Source organism: Malaclemys terrapin, chromosome 3, assembly GCF_027887155.1.
Source record: "Malaclemys terrapin pileata isolate rMalTer1 chromosome 3, rMalTer1.hap1, whole genome shotgun sequence".
In the NCBI taxonomy this organism is placed as follows: domain Eukaryota; kingdom Metazoa; phylum Chordata; order Testudines; family Emydidae; genus Malaclemys; species Malaclemys terrapin.
In genome coordinates, this window is record NC_071507.1 from 75,087,441 (window position 1) to 75,106,463 (window position 19,023).

Genomic DNA, 19,023 nt, shown 5'->3' on the forward strand with positions numbered 1-19,023 from the left:
TCCAAAAGGGCTGGTTCCTCTTTCTTTATACCCCAAAATGTCATAAAGAGGCCTCAGCATTCTGCAGGTTCTGGCCAAGGTACCAGATGGCAGATTACAAATAGAGGAGCTTTTTCAACCTCAATTGTCACATTGTTATCCACTCTGAGCATATCACACTGCTCTACACTGCATCATTTAAGGCAGTGGGGCCCTGGGGGTCTGCAGACTAAGATTTCCAAGGGATCCGCACCTCCATTTGAAATGTTTTAGGGGTCTGCAAATCAAAAAGAGTAGAAAACCAGTGATTTAAGGTGTTAGTGTGATGAAATAAGAGAGTCACCCTAAAGGGCCATGCATTATTATATACCAGATACATACTGTTAATATAAATGTAGCAGCTACTAACTAATCTGAATTTCTGGCAGAACATTTGCAAATAGTCTCTGAGCAAACTAGCTGGATTTTTGGGTGCTTAATTAGGAGTAATATGTAGGCAACATCAGATAAAGCTGAGACACTTGACAGCCCAGAGAAAGGGTATTCTAAATACACATTGGCTGGTCTTGAACAACTGAAGGGTTCCTGTTAGTTTTATGAAAAAAGAAAAAGAGCATACTTAAATATTGCATTTAAATTACCTTGCCCTGCAGATGAAGATTACTGTGGATAATATCCCTAACTTCATCCTCAGTGTCTTTCTGTGAAGGAAAAATACATTGTATCACATACATCATACAGAACATGTACTTAAATAAAGCAGGTTTCAGAGTGGTAGCTGTGTTAGTCTGTATCAGCAAAAAAAAACGATTAGTCCTTGTAGCACCTTAGAAACTAACACATTTATTTGGGCATAAGCTTTTGTGGGCTAGAGCCCACTTCATCAGATGCACAAAGTGAAAAATACAGGAGCATGTATAAATACATGAAAGGATGGGGGTTGTTTTACCAAGTGTGAGGTCAGTCTAACAAGATATACTTACCAACATGCCTCCAGCTTTCATCCAGATCACATCACATGATCCATTGTTTACAGCCAAGCTCTAAGATACAACTGCATTTGCTCCAATTCCTCAGACAGAGACAAACACCTACAGAATCTTTATCAAGCATTCTTAAAACTGCAATACCCACCTGGTGAAGTGAAGAAACAGACTGACAGAGCCAGAAGGGTGCCAAGAAGTCACCTACTACAAGACAGACCAACACTAGCCATCAATTACAGCCCCCAACTAAAACCTCTCCAGCGCATCATCAAGGATCTACAACCTATCCTGAAGGATGATCCCTCACTCTCACAGACCTTGGGAGACAGGCCAGTCCTCGCCTACAGACAGTCCCCCAACATGAAACAAATACTCACCAGCAACTACACACCACACAACAAAAACACCAACCCAGGAACCAAACCCTGCTACAAATCCCAGTGCCAACTCTGTCTAAATATCTATTCAAGGGACACCATCATAGGACCTAACCACATCAGCCACACCATCTGGGGCTTGTTCACCTACACATCTACCAATGTGATATATGTCATCATGTGCCAGCAATGCCCCTCTGCCATGTACATTGGCCAGACCGGACAGTCTCTACGCAAAAGAATAAATGGACACAAATCTGACATCAGGAATCATAACATTCAAAAACCAGTAGGAGAACACTTCAATCTCTCTGGTCACTCAATAACAGACCTAAACATGGCAATTCTTCAACAAAGAAACTTCAAAAACAGACTCCAATGTGAAACTGCAGAACTGGAATTAATTTGCAGACTGGATGTGGTCAGATTAGACCTGAATAAAGACTGGGAATGGTTGGGTCATTACAAAACCTAACCTTAATTTCCCCAATACTAATTTCTCCCTACTGTTACTCACACTTTCTTGTCAACTGTCTGTAATGGGCCACTCTCTTACCACTTCAAAAGTTATTTTTCCTCTGTTGGTATCCTGCTGTTAATTGATTTATCGTGTTAGACTGACCTCAGACTTGGTAAAGCAACCCACATCCTTTCATGTATTTATGTCTGCTTCTGTATTTTTCACTTCATGCATCTGATGAAGTGGACTCTAGCCTACGAAAGCTTATGCCCAAATAAATTTGTTAGTCTCTAGGGTGCCACAAGGACTCTTCATTGTTTTTAAATAAAGCAATTACTTGTGTCAAACAGGGATGTTCTAGGCTATGCATATCATGTTAAGGAGCATTCTCTAGGGATTAAGATGGGGTCAGAACTCCAGGATTCTATTCCCAACTCAACTGTGCTGACCTACGCAGCTGACAGCCACTATGTATCTCAGTTTAACAAACTGTACACTGGGGATAACAATATCTGCCTATCCAGCGGGCAGGTGGTGAAGGTTAAGTGTTATTCATATCAAGTACTTCGATATCCTCAGATGAAAAGCACTGTATAAATGTAAAGCATTATTTTGATGATGTGTTGTTCAAACACTGGGCAAGATTATGACTTTCACCCTTCTCTAATGTTGGCAGTGACTTAAAGGGAATTGCATACCAGCTGCAGCTCCTGAACATATTTTGTTGGAGACTGGTACAATAACTGCAAGAATTTGGAAAGCAAGAGGATAAGGTGGCCCCTACATACACCCTTTCACTGGTGTATGCTTTCTTTACATCTGCACAGACCCAGCTGTTCTTGTCAGTGTGGAGAAAGGAGAGGCATTGGACCCTCCTTGTCGCTACTCTCTTTGGGGTGTCTAGCACCACTGTCCACATTGGTCCCCTCTCCTCTTAATTTTTTACACACCAGGAGTGGAAAGACCGGGTTTGTGTCTGGACCCTGCATCAAGTGCAACTGAAAATTGAGGTAAGGCTCTCGGGGCTACCTCTTAGGTATCTGGGCATGGCTGACAACATTCTAGCTCTCTGGGAGTAGGTCTAGATGCCATCATTTATATCTGCAGCTACACTGATATCTACCCATAGTCATTCAGCCTGCTGCACAATAATTTGCATTAAAATCATCATCATAAATAGAGTCTGGAAACTTTTGTCCAAATCGGTGTAATGAATGGTAACATATGGAACTCTTTGTTGCTCACTCACCACTAAACGGAGAAGGAGGGTCTTCTCAGACTTGAGTTCCCTTCCCCTCATTAAAAACCTGTCATTTTTAAACAGCATAGCTGTCTGAATGACATAAAAGCATTGTAGCTTCACTAAATTGTGATCATACTGCCAAACAAAGCTACTTGACTGTGGAATCATTCCTAGAAGTACCATCTGTATGACAGTGAAACCTCTAGGTGAATATAAAACTATGTAACCAATTGGGAGTGGTCTGGGAGTGGTGAAAGTAGTACTGTATTTGGGAATTGGTTATGTTAGTGTATTTATAGTTTCTATCTGTATTTCTAACTAATGAAAATTTGTTAATATCTATTACTGGCAATTTTTCATGAAAAAAATCAAACAAGAGAAATAACCCTAACCCTAAGCTAGAAAAAATACACTTAAAAAAGCAATATATCCAAAAAACATTTTTTTCAGCAAATCAAAATAAAATTAAGTGGTGTAAATAAATAACCATGGTGTTCATCCATGATAGTTTTTTACATAAGACTGTATTGTACACTACTCAGTTATAACTGGTAATCCTTACAATTATGTCCACAAATCAACATTAAAATAATAAAAAATATGTTAAAGATAGAACAGGTTTTAATGCTTTGCATTTAATCTTAGTCATAATTTCTTACTCTTTTGTCTGCAGGGTTGCAAAGACAGAACTCTCTCTATTCAGCCCCAAGAAAAGAGTTTGAGAATGTCTCACATTTCTTACCGATCAGTTCTGGAATGCTTTCATAGTCCTCTAAATTGAGTTCCATCTAATCATTTTAAGCATGATCACTAGGGCCTGATCCAAACCCCACTGTGGTCAATCAAAAGACTCAATGGGCATTGGGGTCAGGCCCTGAGGGTAGAGGGGATTAAACCAAGGAAAAGCAGGGAAATCTCACAGAAATCTGTTAGAGGAATAGTGTAATGTCACTTTTCCACTGCCCCAGATCTAGGAAAAAAAACAAACACACACATGAAGAGGACCTACCATGCTGAATCTGTTTTTGGCAAGTGCAATTAACTCTTGGTCTCCGGGTGCACAAATATTTAGACCAATAGGTAGTAATCTCTTCAGTGCTGCTACAATGAGAGATGTCTGTACAGAATACCGGTCCCCTTTTCGCTTCATTTTCTTTCTCTCCTGATCAGAAACAGCTCCCTAGAGCATATAACAAACAAATACTCTATTATTATTATTAAATATTTACTCCTGCAATGACATTTTAATTTACATTTTTCTACTGTTGCCTCGTTCTGACAATTTCATTACCACCTATCCAGCTCCATCCTCATCCAAAGGTATTGCTCACTATGCTACACTGTCTTGTGTTTCATGCAAATACTTCATAAACATGAATACTTCCTAGAACAACTGTCTTTTGACTTGATCCCACACTCTTGTTTCCCTTCCTATATGTGACTGGACGCCGTTCTTCAAGAGACTTGTCAATAGTCCTTTTATGTCTTTCCTCTTTGCAAACATGTGACATTTCCAAGTTCCAGTCTCTGAGTCCTGCCTTCTCTGTTTTTGTTGCTGTTTGTTTAAATACCACTATCTTTTGTAGGGGAATCACCATAGTTTAGACCACCACTGAGTTCTGGCTGAAAAAGTGGTGACAGTAAACAAAAGTGTCGGATGGAACCATGGAGAAAATTAAAGTAGCTGCAGCAGAATTTTCTGAACTGAACACTAAAAATCATAAGCACATTTCTTCATAAACATAGCATTGTCTTCTGGACTGAACACAGTCTTGAGAATCAGACATTCCAGTGCCAGTTCTGCCACCGGTTTACACGCTGTCTCAAAGGACTTACTTCAGTCTACATCAGTGTAAAGGAGACCAGAATGTGGCCTTCCTCAGCATGGGGGCGTTTTCAAAATGAATTCATTAACATTCATTTCATGCTTCGAGTATGTAAAGTGTTATATAAATGCTGAGTATTATTTTAATTAGAAATCAAAAAGTGGAGTTGTGATTGGCTTTTGTTTGATGAGATTTTGCCATGTAGGAAACAGCAAGGACATCTGCAATTAGTAGGTCATAGAAGCTGGATTGTTTAGCTGTCTGGAATTTCAAAGAATCATGTGCATTTCAAAAGACCACATTCAATAGTTTTCTCCTGTTTGAAGACAAACACACAAAGGGATACATGAAAAAATAAGCTAATGGGTGAAAAATAAGCGATTGTATGAAATGTTTGACTATATATATGTGAAAAATACAACTTGATTAATTAAATTCAATGTTTACTAGTTGATATGCAGCTTTTTCAAAAAGAACCCTTTGAAGTGACACGTATTTAAGTGACTAAAAAGGAAATGGAGAATAAAATATACTGTTTCATCAAAATAATGCCTTGTCTGAATCGGGGTTGATAGATGAAAAGCTGTGCATCCAGTTTCATGTACTCAGAGTATACTGGTACATTTAGAAACTTCTGACACTTCCATAGCAATTTAACTCTGCTGTAACTGAGAGAACCTGTTCACATTTACATGTTTGACCACTACGTAGTCAATGGGGTGGCATGGGTACGACTGAGATCAGAAATTGACAATTTCTGGGAAAACTTGTTCACATACACTAAATACAGGATAAAACTGTAGAGTTATGCTTAACAATTAGACAATAACAGTCTAATATTTCTACCTTACTAATTAAGGGGCATTAACACATACTGATAATGGGAGACAAGAGGACAAAGTATGTAAAATATCCTGGAAACAGGAACTGGGTTTTAAAATATATTGACTGTGTGTCCAAGGAGATCTGACTGACCCAAGAAAGTAGATGCACATGCTGTCATGGAGAGGTGATAGAGGGTACACTATCAGCATTTTTCCAGAGAAGATAGGGTATTTGGACATTTTATCTGATTGAGTGAGGAGAGAAGATGAAGGAAGATCACTAAGAGGCATAGGAAAACAGGGGATCATGCAAATTGCCATACTGGATTAGACTAGCGGTCCATCTACTCTGGAGTCCTATTTCTGACGTTGGCAAATATTAGATGCTTGAACAAAAAATGCTAGAATCCAAGGAAAGGATAAATATGTAACAACCTACAGGGAGGAAAGGGGAAGTTAACTTTTCATTTAAGTTAAAAATGTTGTTTCTATTCTCTGTTCAGGTTCTGATGCAGCCCTCCTCACTGTTGTATCTCAGCACCTTGCAGAAGTGCATTAAGTGATGTGACTAGCAGTTGTCATATGTGACGCTTTCTGTCTTCCCCGTATTTTCTCTCTCGGGAAAATTATGTGAGGTTTTATTTGATGGGGAGGAGTGTTCAAATTTTTTTTAAAAATATTTAACGTCTACTGTATTGTACATGTTTGTTATTGAGGACCATGTCAAAGTAGTGAACCTTGCACTTGGACCAGAAAGCTGGGATGTTTGTGGGAATTCATTCCACAGCCTTGAACTGGCCCTGGAAAAATCTCTATCTCCTGCACCATGAGCTGATTTTCCTGATCCCCCTAGTTAGTGATTTGCTTATGCCTTTAAGGATGAGGGATTATGTCCTTTATGCTAGGGACGAAGAGTCTCTCTGAATTCTGCTCAGCACAGGACTCAAGGGCTGGGGAAGGTAAGGAGGCATTATACCATCTTTCTAAATCTCCCTCTCTCCCCTCCCCCCACCGAGTCTGGCTGCTCCAAGCTGTGGCCAGCTGAAATGCCTGCTCTCTCTTACCTTCATCCTAGTAACTACAGATATTCCCTGTAATTATAGTGGGGAATAACTCTAGAAATGGAAGACTCACACACACACACACACACACTTTGCCCACTGTAGTAGGCACAATTGCATTCCATCATGCACCAGTGGCCAGATCCTGCATTGTTTGCCTACCCAAAACTCGTGTGGACTTCCATGGGATGTTGAAGTGCAAAACAATTAAGGATTAGGTCCAACACCAGTAAAGAAGATGGATCAACTACTGTGGTATGTGCAGCCAGTGATATAATAATCACATGGCCTTTAAGCACACCTGATATTTCCATCCACTCTAGCCAAAGCAAATAGCAGCAGCACAGTGCATCTTCAGCACTACTGGAAGGACCATCATAAATGGCAGGAACATTGAATTTAAGGGGTTATAAATGCGGACACTTGCCATTAAAATCTACAAAGCTAAAACACTAAGAGGAGAGAAAGCAAGATGGGATAACAATATTTAAATTTTGCAGCTTATTGTACCTTAGACATCTTGGATTTGGTGTCAGTAATAAGGAAAGACATGTTGTTGATTTCATTCTGTACCACAAAATTCTGCTCTTCCCTTTTGAAATTCTGAAATGTTACACAGGAGATTTCAGTTAAAAGCACTTATTACACGTGAGAAATCTGTCCATACAAGTCTTAAATAATAAATATGGGTTCACTGGAACTCTGTAGATTCCACAAAGTTACAGTCTCTACGTTTTTAATGGATTCTTGAGAATGTGTTAAATTCTGGCATTATTTACATTGCACAAATCTCAGATTTTTATCCACTCTAAACATAAAGTGGATCTACAAACAGACATCCCCTTTTAAATGAAAGAGATGTATTTTTATTCTCGGAAGGGTCTGGTGCATCTTTGAAAATCTACTAGGGAAAAGAGAAGGAAAGCAAAGAACTACTAGGAGCGAATGATGTCAAAAGATACGATTGAAATTTTAGCCACAGTGCTTAGAAAGCTCTTCAGAAACTGTTGTTGTGCAGAAGAATCTGATTGTGCAATATAATTAATTTGTATAAATGAAGTGAGCATTTTTATATCTGAAGTGAGCTTTAATTTCAATATTTTTTCTCTAACACCTAAGTAAATATAATTTCCAACATGATATTAACATTTACATCTGAGCACAATATTTCAATAACATGACTCACTGAACTTGAACTTGTCCCTTTTCACATATGCAATAAGACTGCCATTACCAGCTTCTTGAACTGACAAATTCTGTTTTTTGGTGGTGGTTGTTTTTTAAATGCACTTTTCATTGTGAACAACAACCCACTGTGGATATTTGAAATTCCAGCTGTTAGTTGTGATGAATCACATAAACCAGCAGTTCTCAACCGGGATCCGCGAGCCCTTTCAAGGAGGCTGCAGGGCCCTGAAGCTGAAACCCAGTCCCCGATTCCTGGCGACCGACACAGGGCTGAAGCTGGTAGGCGCTGGGCTGAATCCCCGAGCCCTGGTGCTCCCTGTGGGGCATAAGCCCTGAGCCCATGGGCAGAATTGGGAACATGGAGGGCATTGCCCTCCCCCCAAACTGCAGCGCAAGAGCACGGCAGTCCCGGGGGCAGCTCCACACCTCTCCCCCCCACCTGATCGCCTCTCTCCGCCCCCTGGCCATGTTGGAGGTGGGAAGCCGGAGCCAGGTAGTGCGGGACAGCTGCTGCTCTGGCTGCTGCCATGGAGCAGGCAACAGCAGCGTTCCCTTTTCTCCTTCTGGTGCTCCGGGTTGAAGCTGCTCCTCAGAGCAAAGGCAGCCAGTAAGAGCCACCCAGGTGGGGAGACCCGGCTCTGTGGCTGGCAGACCCCTCCAGGAACAGGGACCGCAGGAGAGCCCTCCCTCCACACAGCCCCTAGCTACCCCCCTCCCTGCCCCCTGAACTACCCCCCTGCCCGCACACAGCACCTAGCTACCTCCTCTCTGCACCCACAGCCAGTGTTCCCTCTAATTTTTCCCACCCATGTGCACAATGAATTTTGTTATGTGTACCAATATGGAGGTGATGTGTGACACGTCACCTTCATATTGGTGCACATAAAATTCATGTGGCGGGGGTGGGGCTGAGGGGTTCTTATGGGAGGAGGCTTAGGGATGGGGCAGAGGGTTGGGGCTGCAGGATAGGACCCACCAGGTCCGGGCCGGGGGAGGGCCGGCTGGGCTGCGCCTGGGCCCGACCCAGCTGCGGCTGGGTCCGGGGCCGCTCCAGGCTGCAGGGTGAGTTGGGGTCAGAGGAGGGGCACTCCTCCCCCGGCAGGTCCCCGGGCGGATTCCCTAAGTGCCTGTGTGGCGCTAAATAGGCTGCTGTGCGGCCGTGCAGCTTACAGGGAACTTAGCCCACAGCTACCCGATGTGTACACAACTCCTAGCTACCCCGACTCTGCACCGTATGCTACCCCCATGCCTGCACACAGCCCCTAGCTACCCCATCCCCGCACCCTAAGCTGTTTTCAAACTTTCTAAGCTAAGCCCCCCAACTTTGAGTTATAATTTTTGCTTATCTCCCCCCACCCCCAACCCAGAAAGGCTGGGTGGCCTGATGAGGTGAGTCAGGGGGTGGAGGTGGCGCTCCCACCCTGGACCGCACCATGTGGAAGTGGCTCGAGCCCCACTGGCCCCTGCCCTCCCAAAACAGAAGTCAAACTACGCCTATGCCCAAGGCCCCTGCCCTGAGGCCCCCCCCCCCACTGGGCCCTGGAATTTTTATAGCATGTCAAGGGGGGCCTCAGAGAGAAAAAGGTGTAGAACCCTTGACATAAACCACATGGTTTTACTTCTGTCCTCTGGCTGAACTAGCGTAATTTTTATAATTTGGAAGGGTTAAGAAAGCCACTTTGTCTTTTAATCTCCTGTAGAGGTATCAGTTGATAGAGAGGCATCATATAAACAGGATTAAGGAGTTTTAGAAAACTAAACACTTTCTACTCTTGCCAACACTAAGTTTGGCTCCAAACATCCTGCCAAAAAAGTCTGATTACTGTAAAATATATAACCCGAGTGCCGAAATTAAATTTAATTTTGTCTTGTGACTTTCACACAAAGTCATTGTGTTTACTAAATAAATGCATATATGTATACATGGTCCAAGCTGTGTAGGTTGCCATCAGATCTTTATCCAACTTATTTAATTAACTCTGTGCCATGGCTCTAGTGAGGGATATTTGGAACATTGGATAGTATTTTGTACAACGGGGAGGCAATCTCACACTATTAGTGTGAATGATAGAGTATGTAAGCTTCCAAATTCACTCTGTGAGCATTCAGGAGAGTGAAACTTGATCACTCAAACAATCAAAGGAAGTGAGCACAAAAATGGATGCAAGCACAGCCAAAGTAAACTCATTTTAAAGTTCGTGTGAGTATTCACAAAATTGTTCTCTTTATTCTCTAAGCTCTAATGATATGACAGATTTGAACTATGTAGATAGGAACATTGTAGATAGATATAAAAATACAATGTTATTACTAGGGCTGGCTGGAAAACAGGAGTATTTTGTGAAAACTTTTCAGGTTTCAATATTTGCTTTTGTTCTACACCAGGACAACACCAAGACCCTTTGGAAAAACAGAGCAAGAAAGAAGAATATTTGGTAGCCCAGTGATTATGGCACAACTCTGAAATATCAGACACCCAGGTTCAAGTCCCTTCTGTTCTTGATTCAGAACACGCATCTTTGTGAAAATTTCAGTTTTTACAAATTAGCATTTTCCAACAAAAAATGTTTTCATTGAAAATTTCCCAACCAATTCTAGTAATTGCACATGTATTGAATTCAAATATTAGAAAGTGTTTATATTGAAAAAAATCATGTAGCCTTGATTAAGCACTATAAAATACCATAGCAAAACTTCTATATATTTTACCTTAGCTATTTTTGTTCGTTTTACATCAAATATTGTAGTTGAAAATAAAAAGATTTTACAAAATATGCTGTTCAGTTTGCACACCTTAAATGATTTTCCACATAATAAAATAACAAGCTAACTTAGCTAAACTTTGATGCAAACCTCCAAGGCATAAAATCAATTACTGATGGCAATGACTTTGCTATACTCCACTGCTTACCTGCAGGCAAACAAACTTTCTAAACTCAATTAAAAGCCTTTACATTTGAAAACTCTGACAGATTACAATAAAGCGTAAACTTATCCGGTTTCCATTTCAAATATGAATTATATTAGATAAAGGATTGTTGCCTCACATTTACATAGTGGAATGGCATAAAATGCAAATAGTATCACAATTAGATAAAAAATAATTGCCTAGATATTATCATACTGGTAATTCTGTCTATCTTAGGTTTTTCTCCAGTGAGCATCACTAGAGTACCTCTATCTAAAATCCTGATCCAGCAAAGCACTTAAATATGTGTGTAAGTTTAAGCATGTGAGCAATCCCTTTTAACAGGCATGTTTAAAGTTATTAACATACTTATATGTTTCGCTGACTCAGCGCCTAATTGTTGAACAGGTATTTAGGCTGTGCCTGGTGGGCTTCACAGATAATGTTAGTTAAAATACCTCTAAGTACAGAAATAGTAAAATACTATCACTAAGGCCTGGTCCACACTAACCTCCCACTTCGAACTAAGGTACGCAAATTCAGCTACATTAATAACGTAGCTGAATTCGAAGTACCTTCATTCGAACTTACCGCAGGTCCAGACGCAGCAGGCAGGCTCCCCCGTCGATGCCGCGTACTCCTCTCGCCGAGCTGGAGTACCGGCGTCGATGGCGAGCACTTCCGGGATCAATCCGGGATCGATTTATCGCATCTAGACAAGACGCAATAAATCGATCCCAGAAGATCGATTGCTTACCGCTGGACCCAGAGGTAAGTGTAGACTTACCCTCAGACTTGCAGGACTGTGGTTATAGAGGGAAATGCAACTACGTAAAGATGACACTTCTTCACTCGCCTATTCCCTGTGAGTGTTTAGTCTCATCTTATTTTATTGGCAGTTTTCTTTTAGTAATTTTACTGCTTTTTACTCTTGCACACATCGTGAGCTGCGTCCTATTCTAAAGCATGTATCATCAGTGAAGTTCATAGCTTAATTCTTAATGCACAATCTTTGTTGCTGGTGCTGGTGTACAAGCCAGAAAAAAAACAGGTTGAGATCCCAGGACACGTTTTACAGGAATGGCATTAAGAGGAAATCCCCTAACTTGCAATTTAGTGAATCTCAGCTAGAAGTCACCAAGGGTATGTCTATACTCAGAGCCGGCTTTAGGAAGTGCGGGGCCCGATTCGAACAGTTTTGACGGGGCCCCGGCAGGGATGACTGGGAAAAAAAAAAAAAAAAAAACACGTAAAAAAACATGTGGGGCTTGTACTCACCGGGCGGCACTCGTAGTCTTCGGCGGTTTGTCCTTCACTCGCTCCGGGTCTTTGGTGGCACTGAAGGACCTGCTGCCGAAGTGCTGCCGAAGACCCAGAGCGAGTGAAGGACCCGCCGCTGAAGTGCCGCCGAAGACCCGGAGCGCTGCCGGGTGAGTAAAAATTAAAAAGGAGCCTCTAGCCAGGGAAGGGATTCTCGGCCACTTGCCCCCACCCCGGCAGCCCTGCCACTGGGCGCGGGGCCCTCTTAGGCGCGGGGCCCGATTCGGGGGAATTGGTGGAATTGGCCTAAAGCCGGCCCTGTCTATACTGCAGTTAGACACCCATGGCTGGCCTGTGGCAGCTGGCTCGGGCTCACATGGCTTGGACTTCAGGGCTGTTTAATTGCAGTGTAGACGTTCCAGCTCAAGCTGCAGTCTGAGCTCTGGAACCCTCTCACCTTACAGGGTCCTAGAGCCCAAGCTCCAGCCCGAGCCCAGACACCTATATGGCAATTAAACAGCCCCGCCACCTGAGCCTTGCAAGCCCAACTCAGCTGGCACAGGCCAGCCGCGGGTGTCTAGCTGCAGTGCAGACATGCCTCAAGAGGCAAACATGGAATGCCAGGACTTCTTTTAAAGTTACTTTTCAGAGCATAACCCTGATTTAAAACATGCTGAGCTATTTGTCTGTCTGCTCTGTGCACAGAACTCCCATTGGCTTCAGTGAGACACCTTCTCATGCAGAGCAGTTACTGAAATGGCAAAATAAGTGAAATGCTTTCCTTTGAATTCTGTTAAAGAAACAGAAATCTGCAATGCAGCGTTAAGTCAGTGGAAGTAAAGTTACACATTCTCTTCAAAGAACTTCTAGATTTCAAGTTTCAGAGTAGCAGCCGTGTTAGTCTGTATCCGCAAAAAGAAGAACAGGAGTACTTGTGGCACCTTAGAGACTAACAAATGTATTAGAGCATAAGCTTTCGTGGACTACAGCCCACTTCTTCGGATGCATATAGAATGGAACATATATTGAGGAGATATATATACACACATACAGGGAGCATAAACAGGTGGGAGTTGTCTTACCAACTCTGAGAGGCCAATTAATTAAGAGAAAAAAAAAACTTTTGAAGTGATAATCACTTCAAAAGTTTTTTTCTCTTAATTAATTGGCCTCTCAGAGTTGGTAAGACAACTCCCACCTGTTTATGCTCCCTGTATGTGTGTATATATATCTCCTCAATATATGTTCCATTCTATATGCATCCGAAGAAGTGGGCTGTAGTCCATAAAAGCTTATGCTCTAATACATTTGTTAGTCTCTAAGGTGCCACAAGTACTCCTGTTCTTCTTTTTTCTAGATTTCAAGTCTGCCAGTCTCACTGAAGACTCTTCTATTACATACGTTGTATCACAACCATGCCTATAGATTGAAGGACGCCGGATATCCAGCTATGGTGGATAGATTTTACAATTTCATGGTGAGTTGCATCAATTTATACTAATTGATTAGCTACATATTCAGACAAAGAAAGGAGTGCAGGGGGAAATAAAAATATAAGGCTGGTGGCAAGAACTCAGTAATGACCATCTGTACAGGAGCCTTATGAAAGAAATACGAGTTCTCGTGAAGAAATACATATAGTCATAGAACTACAAGACATCACTGTATTTCTTCAACTTCACAGAACTTCAGGAGTGGCAGGAAATTAACAGCCATACACACCTCCTTGTCCACAGACCCCTCTCCATCATTATGTATGTTTTCTCATGCAACCATTCAAAGATCATTACTGGTAGCAAACCAGAGACCCAAATTAGGACTGCTTGTAGGCCTCGCAGCTCTCAAGTGGAAGAGACTGGCTACAAGCAATAACATGTTTAGCATCTTACAAGAAAAAGAGGATGGCAAACTCCTCATGATGAAGCACTTTTATCTGATGGGGAGAAAATAATGCCAGCCTGAACAGAGAAAGTATGATCCATCCTCATAGCCAGAAAAAAAGTGTCAATGGTGATTTATAAGCAAGGAGGATAAACTGTGTTTGAGTCCATCCTGGAACATTGCAAAAGGAAACCTCAAGTAAGGCAATCAGAATTGGCTTCCCCACACATTGTAGGATTGTGACAAATTATCCCATGATGGTCCCCCCACAACCAGTTTTGCTTGAACGACACACCCACCTATATGATCCAATATAATTGATTTACTGTTTGACTGATGCATCAGTAGAGCTATACTGCATTGCATTATATATCTATCCTTTTTGTGTCATACGGTTAAAGCAATCAGAATACTGTTAAAGAAAAAAAGGAAATTTACCTGGGCGGGGGGCAATGCACCACTTGCACCTCCTTCTCAAGGGATGGGCATTGCTTTTAGTTAAATAACTGACCCATCTTCCAAGAAAACCACAGTAAAATAAAAATTGTAAGAATTTACTTACATGGGATTTTGACCAGTAAATGAATACCTCAGCCACCATGCGGAACAGTTCCTCTGCTTCCGGGTTGGGTTCTTTCAGCCATTTTGCCCTAAAATTAGGTAACAAGAAGGAGAAAATCTTGGCAATGATCCTTTCTGGTTTGGATAATGCAATTTTAACATTTTGCTTTTAAATCAATTTTTAACAGGATATCACCAGGAAAAAAGCAGAACTACGTGCATGTGTTTTAATTTATGTTAGAGTGGCCTTTTGATGCCCTACTTCAACATCTGAATACAGTTTCCCTATAATACCAGGTAAAATGCAACGGGAAATTTTTTGTGATTTTTCTCCAAATCCCTTCCCTAAAAATGCAGTAAGTCTGCAATAAGGTACTGTTAATGTCACTTTAAAATTGATTGTGTGAAGAAAAGTTATTCATATTCAGTGTAGAACATAATCAAGACAGAAAATGAAGTATCAAGAAACGTAACTAGGTTTTGAAAGGATTCACTAAGTTGTTTTTTTCCACGTACCTGTTATAGTCCACAAATCTAATCAACAAAGGGTAGAAGGCATAGAGGTCCCGTGCCAAAATGGTGAACTCATCTAGGATAAGCAGTTCAGCTTCAGACATGTCACCTCTGCCTTCTGCTCTTAGATGGTCTTCATCTGATACAACCATTGCTGCTTTTTTCTTCAATTTATCCATCAGTGGCAGGAAGTGGGTCTTTAAGAGCTGGGGCTTCACTTTGCTTATGATAGGCTGGGAAAACACTATTTAAGGCAAATCAATACTATAATAAACACCTGACCACAAAGTGTAATCCAAAACCTTTACCTTCCCCCAGCCCCCACTCCTTATTTTATTTTAAAGAACTAGGGTGAAATCCTGGTCCCATTTAAAGTCAATGGGAGCTCTGCACTGACTTCAGTGGGGCCAAGATTTCATCCCAAGTTCATTTTGTTAGTGTGAAAACAGAGATTCAAATTAGCTAGTACCATGCTAAACACTTAAAACCATGAAACTTGTCTTATATCTACTCCAGCATTTTGCCTTAAGAAAATTAAAAAGTTTCATAAGGTAAGTAAATGTTGTGCAGTGATGTATGTGGGGGATAAATCGTTCCTGAGCTCCTAGCTCTTCCTTCGCACAGTATTGTTTGGCTTGGTTGAAAGGAGGAAGTACTGGAAATCTCATCTGGGAGCTTGCTCTAGTAATTGCCAAACCCATTTTGCATTTGCACAAGCCTGGATAAGTTATGAATACACATTTGAACTTTTGGGATCTCACCTGGACTAAATGAGCCTCTGAAAATGTTGAGAGGCACCCATCACTCAGCCACTTAAAGTAGAGTGACCAGATGTCCCGATTTTATAGGGACAGTCCCGATTTTGCGGGGCTTTTTCTTATATAGGCATCTATTACCCCCCACTCCCTGTCCTGATTTTTCACACTTGCTATCTGGTCACCCTAACTTAAAGTATCCTGGGGCGGGTTTTCTGCAAATCCACTCATCCAAAGGATAATCCTTAAGGAAGTATTTAGCCAGTGTTTGTTTAGATAACAAACACCTACAATTCATTTAGTAGATTGTAAGTAATTTGCAGCAGGGAACATGTTTGTCTATGTTGTTTTACAGTGACTATCAAAATGGGGGTCCAGACCTGTATGTTACCAAAAACGTAAGCATCAAAAACAGAAAGAAGACAATAAGCATTGAAAATTGAATGAGCGGACAGAAGTGACTTTTCCAGGGAGATGATAAAGTTTTACAGGGTGACAAATCAAAAAATCAACTGTGTTTTCAGCCTTTCACTGTTGTGATTTTCAATAAGACCCAATGTAGTATCATCTTTCTTAAAAAAAAAAAAAAGCAAGCCTAAAAGTGAGCTATGAACTGCCACCCATCTCAAAGGAGCATATGCTGAAGTGGAAATTCTGATAATATTTTTATGACTCCTCTGAGGGCCTGAGTTTCCCTGTGCTTTGCATTCCTATGCATGGAGTGTAAAAAGCTGCCCATGGGGCAAAGCAGAAGATATGAGGTGTTGAGTCATGTAACTGTTTAGGGTGGTATGAATGGGTCATTAAAGTATTGGCTGAAACCGACCCATATTAATGGAGGATCCAGAACAACAATGGGAACCCCAATGGCCAGGACATTCACACCTAGCAACCAACAGCCAAGAAGAAGGAGATTCCCCCCAATATCTCTTCATGGAGAAGCAGAGCGAAGGCTACAGCTGGAGAACAAAGCAGAAAGGAGTCAGATGGCTGGGTTAAGAGCTGGCCTTTGGAGAGACACAGAAACACACACACCTGGGACTAGGAACCGAGACAGAGAGAGAGCGCCTAGATAGCTTTGATGGTAGCATGGCTCATGGGAGCCCTGGCCTAGCGTTGGCCGTGCTGAACTCTTAACCTTTGCTTCTCTACTCTAACCTAAGGACTTTCAGATTCTGTACATCAGGTGACAAATAAATTGTTGCCTTGTTTGGAAAAGGCTGGCTGGAGTCGCTGCAAACAATCACTAAGAGCACTGCACCCTGAAGGGACACAGTACAAGCCTTCTGCAGGAATCTGGCTTTGGCTGGACTCGCTGCATGGAACCAAAGAGACAGACGGGGTTTGTTGGTGCCTGAAGGCTCAGTTCTGGATTCTTAGAGGCCACGGGCCTGCCTCTGTGGAACTGTGTTCATCCTTGGGCCCCAAGCACACTAAAGGGGTCACACTCCCAAGGAACTAGTTAGAAACTGGGGCACTGAACAGACCCGGTGCAATGGAGACAGGGTGTTAATCATAAAGCCTAATGACAACACTTCAAAAACCAGATTTTGTAATAGTACGCAACTGCCTTCTGTACGTATAGATAAATGGGTGGCACAAATATAATTCTTTCAGTTCAGTAAATGGCATATTACAATGCAGGGATGGCCATGCTTTTGAAGGAGGGAAATTTATTATGAAGTTCAATATGATATATACCAATTATTTTAAAATATATCATCTCTCTTTCAAAGAACTGCTGTCTTATTGTCTCATTTAATTAGACTTTATATTATTCAAAGAGGCTGTAAAATAGGGGCTTGATTCTCTTCCAACTTCAAGTGGGGTAAATATAGAGTAAATCCATTGAAGTCAATGTGAACTGATGTAAGTGAGAAAAGAATCAGATCCAAATTATTCATATCTTCAAATCTTACCTGCTAATCTCTTCATCCAGGCTCCCTCATCAATACCTAGGTTGTTATAGATGATTTTCAGTATGTTACCCAACAGAGTGTTCATGTGCTCTGAGGTCAAGGCTGTGCAGCACATTTCAGCCTTGTCAGGATTGTTTTCTGGCCCATGTTCCCACCAGTGTGACATGTAGCTACACAGCATAGGCAGTATCACTTCCATTATATGTGGCATTTGTGTGTAACGAATACCAGACTCTGCCAATTCCACTATTTCTTCCATTAACTTCTCCAGGGAAGGAATTTTTGGACAAACCTCTTCTACACTGATTGGCAAATCAAGAGCTAGAAAATAAAAAATAAAATGTATCACAAAGAGAAAACACATATAAAATATTTATATCCAAATGTTTTTCCATTCTACTTTTACTTTCTCTTTCACAAGATGTCTATCTGGCTGATAAAGCTTTAGCCACAAAGAAAGAGTGCTTTTATGGAACTGAGTAGAGAGTTATACATCAGCTTCAATGGAAGTGTCAACTTGTGTAGTAAGATTAGTGCCAGTACTGAAGTTGGAGCCAAATTGTTTGTATCTGCCTTTACTATGGGCTATTTTTCAAAATCAGGCTACGTCTCATTTTAACACTGAATACATCATACATATTTGTTCATAGAGCTGCATTAATGCTTGCTTTATTGAAGTTTGGAAAGCATTTTGAAATCCTCAATAAAAGTAAATTCAAATTATTATTATTATTATTATTATTACTATTAATAAAAGGATATTTCTTTCCACAAGACATAGTATAGGCTACTGTGGATGTACTAAAATTACAGAACATATTACTTATTAATGTAGACACTGACATTTGCCAGATAGACTACTGTAGCTCTATAGAAGAATGAATCAGTTACTCTTCTTTTAAAATTGAGTGGGTGAAGTTATACATAAGATGCCATTAAGTAACTGTTGTATACTATAGCATAGTGTTTTTCATTTTTGCCATATTTGTGGTATGCATTAAATTAGAATGAGAAATAACAAATTAAAATTATATTCTCCTACTATGAAAGGTAGCTGTCCAGTTTTTAATTTCACCCATGGTAGTTTAAAATAATACAAGTTAATCAGTAGAACCTCTAAAATATTTCCAATAGGGAACAGCATAAGGCACAGTGTTAATTCCCCAACTATGTTTTTATTAAATAGCCCTCTGAGGGGGCATCTACATGAACAAATGTTTACTTATTTGTATTTGCCTTTGCTGTGGTATTTCCTACACTTAAAATACCACAGCAAACAATT

At 41.1% G+C, this 19,023-nt stretch overlaps 1 protein-coding gene across 1 annotated transcript in view; it reads right to left on the reverse strand.

Annotated features, from left to right (window-relative positions):
* Positions 1-19,023, reverse strand: part of RYR2 (ryanodine receptor 2) — a 687,809-nt gene that overhangs the window by 133,617 nt on the left and 535,169 nt on the right. Inside the window, exons 68-73 of the mRNA XM_054022704.1 lie at positions 17,742-18,062; positions 15,071-15,311; positions 14,556-14,643; positions 7,267-7,359; positions 4,055-4,225; positions 621-680 (exon numbers count right to left, since the gene is read on the reverse strand). Of these exons, the coding sequence (XP_053878679.1) occupies positions 621-680; positions 4,055-4,225; positions 7,267-7,359; positions 14,556-14,643; positions 15,071-15,311; positions 17,742-18,062 (974 nt within the window). The remainder of the gene's footprint in view (positions 1-620; positions 681-4,054; positions 4,226-7,266; positions 7,360-14,555; positions 14,644-15,070; positions 15,312-17,741; positions 18,063-19,023) is intronic.